Source organism: Populus nigra, chromosome 4, assembly GCF_951802175.1.
Source record: "Populus nigra chromosome 4, ddPopNigr1.1, whole genome shotgun sequence".
NCBI classification, from domain to species: Eukaryota; Viridiplantae; Streptophyta; class Magnoliopsida; order Malpighiales; family Salicaceae; genus Populus; species Populus nigra.
In genome coordinates this window covers 490,423-508,213 of record NC_084855.1, presented here as the reverse complement: position 1 = coordinate 508,213, position 17,791 = coordinate 490,423, and the positions used below count along the sequence as shown (strand labels likewise).

Here is a 17,791-nt window from a genome sequence, read left to right as displayed (position 1 = left end):
GATTATGTGGTTCTCTCTATTTACCCTTTCATCAGTTCAATTCCATAGCTATGCCTGGAGAAGATGGTATATGATCGAATAGGGTAGAGCATGCGTGTAACTTATTCGTCTTGCCTTTTGCACTGCATTTCGGCTCATTTTGAATGGCAGGATGGTTTCACTAATTACTAGGCTGCAATTTTGACTGGATGCTGTGTTTTCATTGGTGAATGCAAAACATTATTCTGGTTCAGTCCCTTTTCTATTGCGTTTATGCCGACTTTGGTGTGGTTAAAGATGTCTGTGTTGGCGTCTTTACTCCCTTGTGTGTGACCTCCTCCACTTTGTTACTGAATTTACTTTTATTGCAGCCTGCGTGCTTGTCACTTTCCCTCTACTCCCGCTTTTGAATTTCAGTATCGCTTGTCAAACTAATGTCGAAGATTTGAATGCATGATTCTGGTTTGGATATGGATGAGTTTTTATGTGAATCTGTTGCTTGCCGAGCTGTTTGGATGGCAATGGTCGAATCTTTACGCTGCATGAAACACGTATGTCAACATTTATTATTTTTGGTATTTTATTTTCCTCAGTCAACACGGTTATTGTCGTCAAGCTTTCTTTTATGGTGGCTAAAAAATTAGTTTGCACTTTCAGTGATTTGTGGGCGGTAACGCGGATAATAAGTACTTTCAACTTTTCAGTTATTTTTATTGGATTGCATGACTGATTTGGTGATTTTCATTGCTGCTCACGTTGCGAGGAGAGAGCATGGTTACCCGTGCTGGGTCGAGAGGTGAAGCACCTCTTGCTTTCACAAATTCACAATTGGAATCGCTGTGCTTTTCCTCTCATGGTGATGGGGTTCTCACAGTAAGTGCAATGACGAAGATGATGACAAATTTAATTTTGATACCGCCTTTGTTACTTTGATAAATCCGTTGACCCCCAAGATGCTTGTAGAACGTGTTTTGGATATGCTTGTTAAGTTCCGGCGGAGTTGAGCCACATCATCTCGGTAAATCAGGGCTAGCAAGAGATAGACGAGTATTAAAGCGGTAAATCAACGGCTAACATCATAGTAAATTATCTGCACCCTCAGGTAGGGGAAATAATTTTCAATTCTTAAACGAACTCTACCCAATCTCTTAGGAAAAGAACCTTGTTTTTAACTCCTATCTGGCAAGAAATTCAAACCTCTTGATATTTATTTCGTTTGACTTTTAGTTTTTGCTATGTTTTTTAATGTTCAATAATTAGAAACGTGTTTAGAGAAGGAAAAAAATATGTGGAATTTCAGATGAAGGTCAATGGGTGGAAGTCAAGCCGATGTAGTTGGGGGCTGGGTCAAGCAAGTAAAGAAACTGTCTTGCTAGCTTTGTTGATGGTTGGTTTAAGCTAGGGCAAGCATTAAAAATTCATAGGCTGATTTTCTGTCATAATCCATGATTTGGTGATTAAAAAGCAAAGCTCTTCACTTTCCAAAACTATTGACATTTAACCCCATTATGTGTCTTGTAATCCTTTTCTTCTTATAATCTCTTTAAACTGATCTACTGGATTTTCCCTTGAAGGTTTGTTCAAAGATTATCATAGATGAAGATTCTAACGGTAAGCCTGGTTTTTGAGGAGCCGAGAATTTTAGAAAAAAATGGCAAGAAAATATTTGACGAGAAGAAACTAATCTTACCTAACTTGAAGGGTACTGGCTTGCAAGAAACGGTCATGTTGGAAACATGGATTTTTTTTTAATTCACAAAACTAAAGATGGTGAATGGTTGACTTCGAAGATTTAATATTCTCGGAGACTAATTTATGATGGGTTTTAAATTGAACCTCAATCAATCTTGATATTGGCTTGATTGATTTAATATCGATTTTTTTTTTAAAAAAAGAAATAATCAGGAGAATCCAGTGATCTAGACCCTTCCGTGGATCAGTCTCGGACTAGGTAAAACCGGTTGGGCTATAACTTAATATCAAGAAGTTACACGGGCCTTGTAAAACCGGGTGGGCTATAAAACTCATACGCTGTCAAAGTGAAACCGTAAAGTCGGGCTAAATCCAGAAAAAGAGCTGCCATAAAACGTACTCTGTGCAGACGCTTTCCCTTTTCCTTTTCAAGAAATAAAAAATCTAAAGGCAAGAGTCCATATATATATATATATATATATATATATATGTACACAGAAGCACATCGGCTATAAGAATATAGAAAGGGCAAGAACAAATCATTGAAAGAGGCCACCAGAAGATCTTCTTCCATTGAGAGTGGGTTCTACAAGATCTATTGTCTTGAGACCCACCATTCATCTGCGGGCTAGTTTGATATTTTAAGCTTCCCTGTGTGTTGCAGACAAGACATGCTGCTCTGATCTTTCATCTTATTCGTCAAGACATCCCAAAATCCCTCCAGGTTGTTGCCCTCGTTAGGTACACCAAATTCCCTAATTCCATGGCAGGAATTAAGAGGTGAGCTAGGCCATAGGCCTTGCCTTGTGTTTTTGTTACTCCTCTTTCAATTAAACCACCTCATAAAGCTACCTGTCAGGGACCCTTCTTTTATCTTGTAGTGATATATATATATGTCATTGCTTGTAATTCTTGCTTTACAGTTGAAAGAGATTGGTGATGTTCAAGTGATCTCGAGTCGTCACGTTTTTTTTTTGACAAATATTATTAGATTATTAAATCAGAGTTTAGCTTAATAAATAAAAAAATAATTAAATACAAATACACTTGTAAGAGTATTGGTTTGAAACAGGTGATTAAATACAACTTAGTTAATATGATGTTTTCTCAATACAAGCTTTAAATTAAACTAGTTTAAAATTGATTAAATTAAACTTGATCTATTTAATATATGATCAGGTTAAAATTAAATTTATTTTTTAATTTTTTTAAAAATAATATTATTTATATTTTTTAAAAAATATTATTTTCAATTAAACCAGGATAACTCGAGTTAATTTACTCTGTAATCTAAAATTTGACCTTCAAATTATGAAACCAATCATATTTAGTAATTTTGGTTTGGAAGGGGTAGATTAAATAGAATAATTTAGCTAGAAATGAGACAATATTGATTTTAGACCCGAATGGATCATTACTAATTAAACATTAGCCTAGGCACGAGGACAAGGGGGGCATGTAACTATGTCCATAACTTGACCAACACCTCCATTTTCCTACTCAAGCACATGTTTGAACTATTGATTTTCACATGGAATGCTATTGATTTTCACATGGAATGCTGTTTTCCATGACTAATGAAAGCCAGCATCGATGATTCAAGGCATTGAAATTACTTTGATCTTGCTCTCGTGCATGCGTATTTCCAACTTCAATTTCTAATTATTTGAATCCACTTGCTCATAACCCACCACAAATTGAAATTCTAATCATGGTTTAGGAAATAATTCCTTTCCCTTCATTTGAAAGATTCATTTGGAAGATTCGTAGCTAGATAATCAAGATAATATTTACATCATCTTACCATTTTGCACATTAATTTAAAATAAATTTCATTTTTTATTTTTTTTTAAGAATATATTCATTCTTCAATATGGATTCTAAAGTTTGGATTTTGATAAATTAAAAGAAAGATTAAATATATTGATCACTAGAACCATCCTCGATATTAATATTTATTTGAAATATTAATTTTTTAACTATAATTTTTTTAGATGGGGTTTTCTCACAAAAATAAATAAATAAATAATAAATTCAGAGAAAGTAAAATTTGAATTACGAGGAAAGAAAAGGATAAATGGAATTTACCGTTATTTATAACATTTATGATTTATATAAGAGCAAGATTTGGACGCAAGAAAGATATCTTTACCTTTATATGTAGAGACGCGCGAAACCCGCTCAATCATGCTAAAATGCGCAGTCCGTCAGCATCCCAACTCTGAACTATGCCAACCCTTCCTTCCTTTTCCAACACTTTATACAGAGACCTCAGACCCTCTTCCTGTTGTTGTCTTGTGATTACTTCAATTCTACTTCTACGGCCAAACTGTGTCTAAAGTTACAACCATATGTCATAGAAAGTGAAACATTATTAGGTAAAGAAAAGGGGCTAGCATATATACCAGTGCCTGTCAAGAGGTAGGCAGGGTCAAGAGGAAGTGGAGACTCATGGAGGAGGGGAGGTTTCAGAATGGTGGAGGGTTAGGTGTGAAAGTGATGACTGATGAGCAAATGGAGATGTTGAGGAAGCAAATCTCTGTCTATGCCACTATTTGTGAGCAGCTTGTTGAGATGCACAAGGCTCTCTCTGCCCAACAGGACTTTGCTGGTTTCTTTCTCTTTCTTTCTCTCCTTTAATGGGTTTTTGTGTATTTTTTTAACTGAATCGACGGGGGAAGTCAGTAGGGTTTGAGAATTCTTGGATATGGAGAAAGAAATTATGTTACTTTACTTTTGTGGACTAGTATGCAATTTGTTCTCTTTAAAGCACTCTTGGTCATTTCTGTCTCTGAAAGTTGTATGGGGGCAAGTTTTGCTGAGATAATTCTTTGACTAGCCATTAATTGTCTAATTAATTTTCCCTGATGAATTGTCCTCTTAATTTCTTTGTAAGTATACGTTTTACTTAGGTTTGTGGATGGAAATCATCAATGTTTTGTTTTTGATTTAGGCATGGGGCTTGGGAATCCGTACTGTGATCCATTACTGTCATCTGCTGTCCACAAGATAGGGTCGAGGCAGCGGTGGACACCGAAACCAGCGCAACTTCAAATCCTTGAGCAGATTTTCGAACAATGCAATGCGACTCCAGGCAGGCAGAAGATCAAAGATATAACCAGGGAACTCGCACAACATGGCCAAATTTCTGAAACAAATGTCTATAATTGGTTCCAAAACAGGAGAGCTCGTTCAAAAAGAAAGCAATCAGCCGTAGTGCCAAACAATGGAGAATCTGAAATGGAGACAGATATTGAGTCTTTTAAAGAGAAGAAGACCAGGGCAGAAGACAGCCAACCTGACGAAAACACCACACCGATGGCTGACCATATGTACTTCAACAGTCCAGACATAGGTACTCCCATACGCTTGCCCTTATTTTCCCGTAAGATTCATGCATTAAGAGTTCCTTTTGACACTTGAACCAGTTTCGAACAGACCTCTGTTCTTAAGGAAACATATATGGTCAGAGATACAAAATACGAGCATCTCCGAGCAAATGAATGCTCTTAATGCCACTGGTTCATGCGTGCAGGATTTGACCAGCTGATGGGGAAGATTGAATCCCCAGGGAGCTGTGTTCCGTACTGGCAGATGGAGCAATATGACTTGTTTGGATGATGTCTCTTCCAGATCGATAGAGATGCTCCGGTAGAAGCTTGCTGAGTTCAAGGACGCTGATATTGACAATAATATAATAGAGCATTTATGCAGCGAAAGATAACATGGTACACAGAGAACTTACATTCACAAGGCTTATTAGGGCTTAGGACTATCGTTGTGGCATGCATTTTACTGATTGCCTAATTCCAACCATCTGGGTTATTTAAGATGAGTGAAATATCATGGTATTAGTGGTAGTAAATTTTTTATTTCTGATTATGTCAAGCTCTGTATTCCATCCCTTTGAATGGATCTTTATGATTCTATAGTGCCTAGACCATATGCTTTGTGTGTAAAAATGGACTGATTTAATAGAAACCGAGCATCATGTAAATCTGAATGGAATGCATCTTCTATAGCAAGTTTTTTGGGAGAAATTACCTTCTATTTGCAGGTAAAATCCTAGGCTGTGTTATCTTTAAAGAAATTATAACTGTAGCATATGTCTACAATGAACTCTTGCTGAGGGGATTGAGACTTGTATTTATCAGAAGAGACATGAAGAGATACAATGATTCACCAAGTTATCAGCTTCGTCTTTTTCATTGCTAAAAGCTGCAAGGACCAAGCCAGCATATACATATCGAGTCACCCACCAAAAATATACAAATCCTGATCAAGACCAATTAATCCCACTCTGGATAAAAGCTCTCTACAACCAAAATAACAAGTGTCTTATCCTGCAAACTCAATTACTTTGGATTGCAACGTCTATTTCCTCGATAGACTGGATGCTGAGGCGATGAAATTATCCATCAAGAGTTGCATGATCAATGTAGCAGCTGGGAAGCCTAACTCAGAATCCAGTTGCAGCCGTTACGCGCTTAGTTTAAGATGATCCATAATTGTCCCAAGATATAAATTTCCAGAAAAAGCTAGATTTCGCTCTAGCCCGTAATGATTTTCATGGCATTATACACATGTAGAAGACTGTTAGAGGTGGAAATCAGAATGTCCAACCCTAGGTCATTGTTAACCTTGCGTATTAGAAAGCACGTCTCTCTTCGGTAGTCTCAACTGCAGCCAACAGAAATGAGTTTCAGATATGCAAATTTTCCGCAGGTAAAATGCCCTGTGCCCATAAAGCCCGAAGCATTTCAAAATCACAAACCTTTGACTTTGTAGTCCTCCAGCCTCCAGAAATAGGTTGTGGGGAATATGAGAATCTATCAAGGGAGTTCAACAAGGCAGTTTTATCCATGGCTGTGCGGGTTACTGGCGACAAATCCTGCTTCCATGTTAAGAAACATTATTCAACCACTAACAGAGGAAAATAAATGAAACGAACACCTATCATCTTTTTAGTGATATTAACGTTTTCTTTCTGTTGCACAATTTGCACCAGAGATGCAAACGAGCATCGCACCCCTTCATCGCTTGAGCTGAATGTAATATTTATTTTTTCAAACACAACCTCAATTTTTGCTGTAGCAGTCCATACACTTTTTGAAGTAAAGGGAGACTGTCAAGCCACATGCTCACAAGGAATTCAAGCTCAACACTACCTCATTTTTTATTTTGCAGTTCCCCTACTATTACTTCCTTCAACCAAGTCAGACAGATTCATGAATTACCATGCCATCTCTCCTATATCCAAAGCAGTATTACAAAAAAAGCAACGAGCCAACTGCATAATAACAAAACGGAAAAAACATATGGTACAAGGTTACCTTATCCATAGGTTCTAAGTCCTTTGATGCTTCAAGATTCTGAAATTCCAGACAATCAGTATAGAATAATATCTGCAAGTGAAACAGTATTCAGAATGGTTAAGATTTGTTGCCAAAGCAGGACCAACCAAAGATAAAGACAAGCTTTTCTTAGTTTGGAGCATCAAATAAATGCAGGATCCAATTAAAGCCTACTTTGTTAAGTAACTGAACATTTGATGCATCTGTTGCCATGATCTTCACTCCAAGGCAATTAGACATACTGCAAAAGGGACAAAAAACTGAGTTGAAAACACAGCCATCTTCTTCACTCCAGACTCCTTTTTGCTGGGCATCTTGAAGAGCAATATTGCAGAGACGCTGATCAACTGATGAGATGTCAGTCACGAGAACTGGTACACATGTTGAGTTGTTCTTGGCACAACGCTCCATTCTTTCTTTCACAAGAGACGCTAGGTGAACCTTTGATGAAGAAGTCAAAGAGCACTCAACATACAGGTTGTTCTCAGGACGACCCAATGGGCTTTTGCAGAGGGAGCAGGAAATTTGCAATCTCTTGTCCATGAGAGAATCAGAAGATGCACATGAAGTGGCACAAGAATTAGGCATCAATGGAGAAGCATGCTTGGCAGATTGACGTTCTCTACAGTTTGTCTCCAAACCAAATTCAATCCTGCGATTTGTGTCTCCACTAGTGACTGAGCTTCTAGTGAAACTAACACAGCCAGGAGTTTCAGCATAGGAGGTATCAGATTGTTCTCCTTGAAGGTTTATTAATGACAAGTCCATGGACTTCCTCCGTTTCTGTGTATGAGAATTAACACTTAAATTCAAAGATGACTCTACTTCTGGTCTCAGGTTGCAGGTAGTTATAGTCAACTCTTTTTCAGGAGTAACCAACATTGAACACTGAGATTTGTCTGGAGCAGCACTTTGGTTTGTCACAGACACCAAAGAGACTAACCCTTGATCTGCAAGCTCATTAGGGGCCTGCATCATGGTTGAGCTAGAGTTGCCATCCTTTGAGAAGAATCCTGGACTAGCTGCAGCTCCACATTCACCCATGCCAGGGGTTTCCTCAACAAGGGTTATTTCTGGATCTTCATGGAAAGATGCCTCAGAGCACCTGAAGGGGAATCCGATATGTTCCATCAGACCATATTTTTTGCAAGGGAATTCAAGCATGTAGTTTCTTTCTTGACTGAATGAGGATAGGTCATTTGTATTATTCTATCTGCTGGGTGTAGTTTTTAAAATGCAATCCACTAGCCGAAGTTCCATGATTGTTTTTTACGTTGTCTCTTTTCTTGAGCTTGTTGGCACTTGCATGATAAGACCATGTTCATGGGCAATAAACCTGGTTAATGCTTGTAACCAGTACTACCAGTTGCAATATGAATACCTAACTTGCTAGTACAGCACAATAATTGGAACTGAAATCTTCTAAATAATGCATGAGACCATAGTGCCTGCTAGTAGCGAATTACATTACTTGCAAAGATAACAAAAACATGACGAAATAACAGGGCAAGTCATTTACCTTGAACCTATATGGGAATCACACTCTAGGTCAATGATTTCTTGAGAGCTTTCCAACTCATCGTCTATTTGAAAAGAAGCCTGTATTTCAACATCATCTTGGGACTTCAGTTTTGAAACAGCACCTTCACACTTTGTCAAAGAGATTATTTTCTCTCCATACTGATCAAAATTGCTCAGTTTCTGACTTTTGTTTCTTGTGTGCCCTACGATTTGATCCATTTGAGGGATATTTTTCTCCTTGTTAGCATCTGAATTCAGCAAGAATTCTTCCATATTCTTGCCAACCTTCTCCTGCAAATAAGTTGAAGCAGAGACCACAAACAATATTATCATTCACCTGCTGATTAGACCATGGAAGGAAGATGGAATTCCTTAATTAAATGCAAAACACATGAAGATAAACAGAAGACCTTGGCATTCCTGAAAAAGGATCTCAATACTTCTAGAGACATGTCAAAGTTGTTGTGCTGTTGAATCGATTTCCTTAGCCATTTCGAGATGTATACTCTATTCCTTTCTTCCTTATAACGCTCATCTGCTTGCCAATGAAATAAAAGCCACATCAAAAAAATAACAGAGACAACAGCAAAGTGCTGTCAAATCATAAGGATATTTTCAGTACCAGGGAGAGAAAAAAAAATCATTGATCAATGGTCAATCAAATGAATTACCTAATAGGATGATGGACCCATAGTCAAACTTATGCCGTATACAGCGTCCTGCATGAATTCAAATGAAGAATTATACCCAAATTCATTAATCATGTTTTGCAATTATCAGATAATGCTTGAATTTTAGACAACAAAAGGAGGGAGATAGAGAAAACAACGAGTATCCAACTGAAGAAACAAAAGGGAGTTACTAGTTGGAAAGAAGAAAAAGAGGAGATAGTAGGTGTAGTCAAAGAGGAGAAATTGGAGAAAGAGAAAAGGCTTGTGGATTATATGTATGCTTTATGTCAAGCCAAATGGAAAGCATTAATTGTAAAGCTAATCAAATGGCATACCGACAGCTTGATTGAGAGCTCGAAAGGCTTGTTGACAGTACCACTCATTTCCACCAAGAAGGTTTTTGGACATTTTGTATGCATCATTATATTTCTTCTTCAAACCAACTTGAATATCATTTCTGATAAAACATGTCAATATCAATAAGCAAATCTGAAAAAAAAATTAAAATTGTTGTTTTAAAAAGTTTTCAGAGCTTGTAAGAATTCTTACATGTTTGGAAATGGAATGCCAACTACTATCTGAGGTATTCACAGTTAAAGGTAAAACACCCATCCAGGTTGAAAAGCAATAGTGCTTCAAATTCAATGAAATGCTCTTAACATGACAAAGAAGGAGAAGATATTCAAAATGACACTGACAAACCAACTATAAGGACCCATTATCATCCCTAAAATCAAGTTCACTTAAACCTGTGACAATCCCACAAGAACAACTATCTGCACACAGTAGAGATTCCATTAACTCAAGAAGCACCAAGAACCCAACTCAGATTAAAGGAAAGTAGAGAAATGCGGGTAATTATATTTCAAACAACACTGAAGGATACAACTACCCGAGCATAATCATCAGAAAAGTCTATTCCTTCTGAAACCTGCGTGAACAACACAGCAATTTAGCATATGCATGGGGAGAAAGGTGGTATGTGAATTTGAAAGAGCTTAACAGCAACATAATAGCATAATGATTCCCATGAACTTGAAAATAGTGCACTATTTAGAATTGCAGACGTTGGAATTGCAATCATTTTGAATAACTTAATGTGCTAAATTATCATTTGCAGCTTGTTTAACCATGCTCACAAAAATTCCACCAATGCAAACATTAAAGCCCTTCAATCCAAAGACAAAACAAAATCTGGTCGGTGTTATAGCAATGTTCTTCCTAGCTAACACCACCAAAATGGACTTAGCTCCTAACCCTTCACCAATACTCCAACTGGCTGATTACAGGTGTCCTCGGCATAAAAGTTGGCATACCTTTCCTCGACAAACAGCAAGAAATGCAGCTCCTCCTTTCTCAGAATTGTCAGTTGATTCAGTTCCATCTAAGTGATTGGCATCCACTTTTTTGACCTTTCTCTTTCTCCCAAGAGCAGGTCTTTTGTCTCGACGAATGCAGTCATAATAACCCTTCAAAATCGAGTCAAAATCCTCTTGGCTTCCTCCTCTGGGCTCTGCAATAATCAAGATAAAGTAATTTGCAAGCCAACTAAAGGAATTCCATTGAGACAGCCAGGAAAACAGAGCTCAAGCACAGATGCCAAATAACAAGGTATCTCTAACACAACACAAAATGGTAACTGAAAGTACAGAAAAAAAATTTATGCAATCAGTAATTTGAGTTACCAACAAAGAGGGGCTTTCTTGCATTTAATCGCGACCATTGGCCTGTTTCACGCCAACGATTGCTCAGCTTTTCCATCAGTTTATAGCTAGGGAAGAACACAAGAGAGCCTGCAGGAACAATCTTGCAGATTTCCTCCAATGATTTGCCAAGGGCATCCTGCACAACCAATTATCATGGCAACTTATTAATATATGGAAAGGAATTCACTCTGGATCATCAAAGATCAATGATAAAATGCACGGGGTACCTGGAAGGTATAACAATCTGCTGTTTTGTAACTCGCATTCAATGGATAATTATCAGGACTGGTCGATATTACAGAAACACACACCTGCAGTAAAAAATTGATAGCTTGTACCTGAAAATGGAACCAACTATAACAGAAAAATACAAAAGGATGGAGTAATCAAACCTGCGATTCAACATCAACTACGTGCGGAGCTTCCAGACAAGTTCCAAACTGAACCCCAAGTTCAGATGAGAAAGAATTCATTGGTGACAAAGTCCTAGAGAACAGAAACCACAGACAAGTGTTTGCCTTAGTAATACTACTTTGATTAATTGATTTATATGAACTGCAGGCACAAAACATGGTTTTTATATCTCCAGCTTACCCTGATGTTAAAATGACTGACAAAGAAAGATCAGCTATGTCTTTGAACACAACAGCTGGATTCAAGCACCACAAACTTAAAGTACAAGTCCAGTCACCAGCCTTTTCTGCATGCACGATTTGAACAATAGCAAAATTATAGATTATTTCTCACTCATTGTCTATAAAAAGAATATGAGAGCATGAGTTTGTTTTCTAGCAAAACCAGCAACAGTCACAACAGTATTATCATTGGATTCTTTTAATGCAGCATCTGGAAGTGTGGGAGCACAGCAGAATTTTGAAAGTAATCTCATTGAGTTTGCTAAACAGAGCTTAAAACAGAAAGCTTTCAGGGAGTACCAAGTACTTGATTCCTTATAACCTGAAATATAATCTCTCCAAACAAATACTCCTGTGCTGTTTGAAAGATAGCTTTAACAATTGGCATTAAACTAAATTTAACCTGCTAATCTTCTTCCTGTTCCTTTCAATTTTAAAATATTACAAATGAGAAATTTAGCCTACTAATCTTCATCAGCTAATAAATATACTACTATGTAATAAATTGATAAGCAAATATATTGTGCATTGTATACTAACCAACAACAAATTGACAAAACAACCAGCTGATCACTTACTTCCATCTCTTTTAACATATCGCCGCAAAGCAAGCTGAAAATCAGATACCTGACATCCATTTCTTGAGAAGAAATAAGTGAGTGAAGAGAATAACCCTGTTTGACATTTTAAAAAGCAGTTAATTAGAATATCAAGTTTTTTGAGCAAGTAAAATAAGCAGAGTATGAAGCTCAACCTTCCAATAATACCACCGACATGCCACTTAAATGAGAGCCCTCTGCTTCCGTATCTGTTGCAGCTTTGATAGCCTGCAGCAGATTAGATTGATGAACAGTGCAAATGGTGAGAAGAAAGTGAATGGTGTGTCAAACTCAAAAGGCATTATACAATTAGGAGGACAAAAAACCTGTTTAGCACAATCCAGCAAGATTGGGAAGCACTGCTGTGAAATATTGGCTTCTTGGAACTCCCTCAAAGCCTTATCACCAGCCCAACTATAACAAATGGGAGCAAGAGAAACTAATAAGTGCAAAAGGCCTCCATCACCAAAACAAATCTGAATAGAACTTCAGAAAGGTGGAAGTTATCATTAATACATAAAATTGAATGTAGAAAAATATAGATAGTAGTAAGTATAAAACATTAGACAAATTTACTTACCAAGAGCAGTAGTGCTGAAATTCACGCTTCTCCAGCTTATTTTTCCTCCGTTCAATCCAACTTAACAAGTCCTGTGCATTCATAGCATATAGCAATGGCAATTAAAATGACTAATAAGACTGCACAAACAGAATCGCAAATCATAATAACTCAAACAATTACCTGTGCCATTTCATATAATGGTTGGTAAATCATGGGATCAACTGGACAGAGTTCCTGCAATTCGGTCTGCAATTCTTTGGCAATACAACAATAATAAGCAACAGAAAGATAAAAAAAAAAATCAAATGTTTGCAAGTCAGTGACCTACTTTGCAAGACATCTTCTTCAACATCCACACTACCAGCATCACGAGCAATGTCTTCTATGTTGCTGCATGTCCAGAAACATTCAGGGTATCATGTAGTGCCTATACAGAAATAAAACTGGAGAAACTCACTTGAACAAAGAAATTCAACCACAAATTAGCCATTCAGGATCACGTGGCAAATTATGTATAACATTTCAGTAATTGAACAGAAAATTGCAATACGTACTGGGCTTCATCAAGAACAAGAATGGCTCCTATAATGTCTACTTCCATTGCTCCTCGAATGACTGGATTAATTATGTAATTGTACGGACAGAAAACCAACTGTGCATCATCTGCCATAGAGCGAGCTGCATAGTATGAACAGCCTAAAAAGAGAGAAAAAATAATCAAGCTTCAGAGATGTTGAGAGTGAACCGAGCAATTTAACAAGCCATATGCCAAACTTTTAAACAGGCCCAATCTTATGTGAAATTACAATATATTGAAAATAAACCTTTAACAACTTGTCCAACTTTAACAAGATCTTCGATGTCATGCACCTCATGGCAACCTCCTTTTTGAAGCGAAGGATGACCTCTGACTTTATTTGCATTTCTGTTTGTGAAAAATAATTTTGTTGTGAGGGACAATAAAACTAAAGCAACCACATACCGTGAGAAAAGTAACCCACTTGAATTGTAGGCATCCAGCCTCCTTGTCCTTCAAAAGCAGCTTACTGAAAATTTCCACAACATGTTTCAAGTACAGGGACCAATAAAATTTTGCAAACAAAAAAAATGTCCCCAAAGCTCAAAATTGTACCATTCTTCATCAATATTCTCTTTCCTATTTACATGTACATTTGTGCAGTAATGTTTCCTTGAAGCCTGGTAAATATTAAAACAATAAGTCCTCGGAAATAACTAAAACCTGAATCGAAGCATCAACGCACAATTATTGTCAAATTAATAGCCATAACTAAAGGAAAGATACAGAGCCTACCAACACTGCCATTGGCACCCTATACGTAGTTTTACGAAATTCGCTAACCACTTGGGAAATTTGGGAATGTGTCCTCCTTCAATTAACAGAAAACAGCAAAATAATTACCCATTCAATAAAAAGATTCTCCTTCACATTGTAAATCATTATGCATTTATCACCATGTAAGAAAAACATTACTAGAACTACTAATTCGAGACAGAAAACTTACGAAGCATAGTATATCTTTGGCACAGCCTTTTTCTTTTTGTTACTTGCCACCTTTTGAGCCAGCTCCACAGCCGCTGTAGGTTCAGTACCTACAGCAATTCACAGAGACTCAAAATTCTTTAACAAACTGGCAAATTTCGATGCAGAATTGAAAAAAGTTAGGGTTTTAAAAGTCCTGAACTTACTTGAAGGCGTTGATTCTGGAACAAATCCACCGCCGTGAGCGAGAGGATCGGTGATTGCCTCGGGATTCGGTGTAGAGTGAGTGAGATTAGCGTACTGATTCTTTAATTTGTAATTCTGTTGCCAGGCGAGAGTGGAACAAAGAAGCGAGAGCGATTTTCCAGTACCGGTAGGGGATTCGAGTAAAGCGTGACAATGGCCGTCTCTTTGGGCTCGATCGAGCGTGGAAATGACTCTGCCCATGAATGCGAGCTGCGTTCCATATGGTTTGTATGGGAATTCCACTTGAATTCCTCCTATGTGGTAGGATTTTTTAGGGTTAGGGTTTGAGCATTTTACTGGTGTTGGTTTCACCATTTTTTTGTGAGAATTTTGAGGGGGGTGCAGAGGGATTTGTTCGGGTAAATCGTGGCATTTTGGCGGGAGATTTTGGTTTGTTTATTTGGATTTAGGCGGTAGCTTCTTTTTTTTTCACGCCCCTAGATTAATTTCAAGATAATTTATCACATTGAAACAAACCACGATTTTTACTAATTAACACGGTGAATCAATTGAGTCAAACTAAATTAATTTCAAGATAATTTATCACATTGAATCTAATAATCATGGTTGTTCGTGGAATTTGGTTTGTTTACCTTTCCAATCATATTATTGGTTTACGCTCAGTTTTTTTAATCAAGTTAGATTTTGTTGTATTGTTTTTTTTTATTGATCCAGCTGAATTCTAGATATTTAGGTAGTTTTTGATATGCTAAAAAAATATTAACTGAGCTAGACTGATTATACTTGATAAATATCTATCTTGTTATGTATTTAGTATGCATTTGACTGAATAGGGCAAGTTTTCTTAAATTATATTTGATATATATTGAATAAGATAAATCAACATATTGTAATAATAACAATAGGCATGTGTAGTGTATCATAATATATATTGTTTTCTAAATCGAATCATAAAAAATATACAAATACAAGGTTAATGTAAAATATAAAAAATTGTATTTCATCCTTAATATATATTATTGTCCAATTTATATATTTTTTAAAAAAAATAACGTGATATTGTTATTTTTTTCATTTTATTTTATATTTAGTATTGGGTTTAATAATATTATAATAATTATAGTCATGAAACTCAGTATGGCTATAGACACGAGCTTGGACTCCATGTTTAAAAAAATCAGAAAAAGAATCAATTAAGAATATGTTTGGGAACGCGGTGCAAACCGTGTTCCCATAAAATTTAAATATTTTTTTATTAAAATTTAATATAGTTTGTATGTTTTGGATCGTTTTGATGTGTTGATGTCAAAAATGATTTTTAAAAAATAAAAAAAATCATTGACATGCATTTCGGCACAAAAGTTATTTGAAAAGCAATCGTTATCACACTGTCAAGCACCCTCTAAACCTAGCCCAAACAAAACTCCATATCGACTTGCGACTGTGTCAACTCATGATAGAATGCATGTAAAAAACTCATTGATTTTTTTTTAATGATCAAATGAGGTTGGACTGGTTCTTTTTTGAAGAATAGGTGAACACAAGTAAACTCTTACGACCAATGACTTGGGTTGACCCCTAAATTGAGTTTTAAAATTACGATAATAATTATTTTTATTTTTATCGTGACCTAGGTTGATTTTCCCAGCCCATGACCCGGGTTGATTTCTAATCAATTTTTAAAACCATGATAACTATCATTTTTATCTGTGTCTTGACCCGGGTCAATCGAATTTGAGCCTCCTAGCTTCTAACCTTGGTTTGGCCCGGGTCGACCCTGGTCTAGCTCAAGTTTTAAAACCATGACAATAATTATTTTTTATCTCTATCTTGACCCAAGGCAACCCAAGTTAACCCTCTCGACCAGAGTCTTGCTCAAAGTCGACCCCCTAATTGGTTTCAAAACTATGACAATAACCACCTCCATCCTTACGTTGACCCAGATCAACCTGGGTTGGCTCTCTTGACCGGTAACTCGGGTCTTGCCCTAGGTCGACTCTTAAGACTTGTTTTAAATTTTTAACAATAACCATTTTTTTTCTTACGTCAACTTGACTTGATTCGAGTTGACCCTCCTAGCTCATAATCCAAGCCTTGTCCTGGGTCGATCCTAAATTAAAGTTTAAGATTATTATAATAACTATTTTTATTCATGCATTGATTTGAGTCAATTGTTAACCCAACCTATGACACGAGTCTTATTTCAGGTCAATCCCCAAATTGAGTTTTAAAAATGTGATAATAATAACTTTTATCCTTATGCTAACCTTAAAAGACCCTGGTTGGTCATCTCGACCCATGTCCCGAATCTTGGTTTTAGTCGACTTCAAGCCGGGTCACCACTCGTCAATCAAATTGACAAGTAAAAAGTAGAGTGTGAGTTTTTTAAAAAAATAGAGAAAGAACCGACCTAACTTGACTTATAAAAAACTTGAATTAACCTCCAAGCAAAACCTGTTAAAAACCCGTTGATTTTTTTAAAATTTTTCTTACTCTAGACATTAAAAAAATATATTTTATCATGAACAGTATAGTCATTTCATAAATAAATAACCTGTGTGTATAGAGAATTAAACAATTTTATCTTCCAGCTAGGAGGACAAGAATTTCTCCACCATAACAACCTTGAACAATATAAAAATTTAATTTTTATTTTGTTTAAAAATATATCAAATAACTCTATAATTTTTTTTATACCCGTTTCATCTTTGTCCAGCATACCAAATACCATCTTAAACTCAATTTGTTTTCGTGGCACAACTTGTGTTTTAACTTGATTATAGGTTTGAAAGTATATGATACATATTATAATTTTACAAGAGTCTCGTTAAAAACTTCATCTCATAACTCTGATTAAAAAAACAATAATCTATAACTTTTTCTTAACTTGTATTTTAAAATTATAATAACAAAAATTATCATGATACTATACACGTACTTAAAAAATTCGTGCTAGCAGTTAATATTTTTTGAGGTGACAGAGTCGGCTGCATTACATATAGTAAAGGTTTAATTAATCATTACTTGGATCTCAAAACCAGAGTCCATTGCATCTGGTATCTCTCCGATATCGAATTTTTATTAGTTGCTGTCCTTGCTGCTAAATAACTGATGAGAACATTTTACAGTATATTCTGTTTGGTGTGAAATGCTGTTCTTCCTTTTTATTTTGAATTTACACTAAATCATTTTTTTTTGTTTTTAATTTCAATTACTAAATCGTAAAGAGTTGCCAAACGTTTGGTGATAAAAAAGAAGAAGAAAGAAAGACAAGTAAAATAATTGTTCTACAAGACAATAGCCAACTTCATACAGATGGTAATTTTAAAGAAAAAGAAAAACAGGCAGACAATTTTTTTAAATT

The 17,791-nt window shown here is 36.2% G+C and overlaps 2 protein-coding genes across 3 annotated transcripts; one reads left to right on the top strand and one right to left on the bottom strand.

The window, feature by feature from the left end:
• Positions 1-3,834: 3,834 nt before the first annotated feature.
• Positions 3,835-5,711, top strand: LOC133692330 (WUSCHEL-related homeobox 8-like). Its single transcript, XM_062113195.1, has 3 exons — positions 3,835-4,282; positions 4,625-5,026; positions 5,207-5,711. The coding sequence occupies exons 1-3, from the start codon at positions 4,123-4,125 to the stop codon at positions 5,290-5,292; spliced, it is 648 nt and encodes a 215-aa protein (XP_061969179.1). The 5' UTR covers positions 3,835-4,122; the 3' UTR covers positions 5,293-5,711.
• A 135-nt stretch (positions 5,712-5,846) lies between these two features.
• Positions 5,847-14,888, bottom strand: LOC133692329 (uncharacterized). 2 transcript variants are annotated; one of them, XM_062113192.1, is made up of 28 exons: positions 14,427-14,886; positions 14,243-14,330; positions 14,032-14,107; positions 13,852-13,916; positions 13,721-13,765; positions 13,544-13,644; positions 13,274-13,415; positions 13,048-13,109; positions 12,900-12,973; positions 12,738-12,808; positions 12,484-12,571; positions 12,313-12,385; positions 12,137-12,232; positions 11,518-11,623; positions 11,316-11,409; positions 11,151-11,234; positions 10,903-11,059; positions 10,534-10,730; positions 10,104-10,148; positions 9,767-9,795; positions 9,553-9,674; positions 9,218-9,265; positions 8,957-9,081; positions 8,545-8,837; positions 7,200-8,130; positions 7,005-7,076; positions 6,446-6,562; positions 5,847-6,351 (listed from the first exon to the last, which is right to left on the bottom strand). In XM_062113192.1, the coding sequence occupies exons 1-28, from the start codon at positions 14,779-14,781 to the stop codon at positions 6,307-6,309; spliced, it is 3,801 nt and encodes a 1,266-aa protein (XP_061969176.1). In that variant the 5' UTR covers positions 14,782-14,886; the 3' UTR covers positions 5,847-6,306. The 2 variants fall into 2 exon arrangements, with proteins under 2 accessions (XP_061969176.1, XP_061969177.1); XM_062113193.1 differs by lacking the exons at positions 5,847-6,351; positions 6,446-6,562 and adding an exon at positions 6,712-6,921 and having other exon boundaries at positions 14,427-14,888.
• Between the last annotated feature and the right edge of the window lie 2,903 nt (positions 14,889-17,791).

Bases quoted from the DNA above. Each gene is read 5' to 3' on its own strand.
- LOC133692330 (XM_062113195.1), top strand. From the start codon at position 4,123: ATGGAGGAGGGGAGGTTTCAGAATGGTGGAGGGTTAGGTGTGAAAGTG. The intron at 4,283-4,624 runs GTTTCTTTCTCT...TTTTTGATTTAG, and splicing joins TGCCCAACAGGACTTTGCTG to GCATGGGGCTTGGGAATCCG. The intron at 5,027-5,206 runs GTACTCCCATAC...TCATGCGTGCAG, and splicing joins CTTCAACAGTCCAGACATAG to GATTTGACCAGCTGATGGGG.
- LOC133692329 (XM_062113192.1), bottom strand. From the start codon at position 14,781: ATGGTGAAACCAACACCAGTAAAATGCTCAAACCCTAACCCTAAAAAA. The intron at 9,266-9,552 runs GTATGCCATTTG...GAATTCATGCAG, and splicing joins AGCTCTCAATCAAGCTGTCG to GACGCTGTATACGGCATAAG. The intron at 6,352-6,445 runs GTTTGTGATTTT...TGTTGGCTGCAG, and splicing joins GGAGGACTACAAAGTCAAAG to TTGAGACTACCGAAGAGAGA.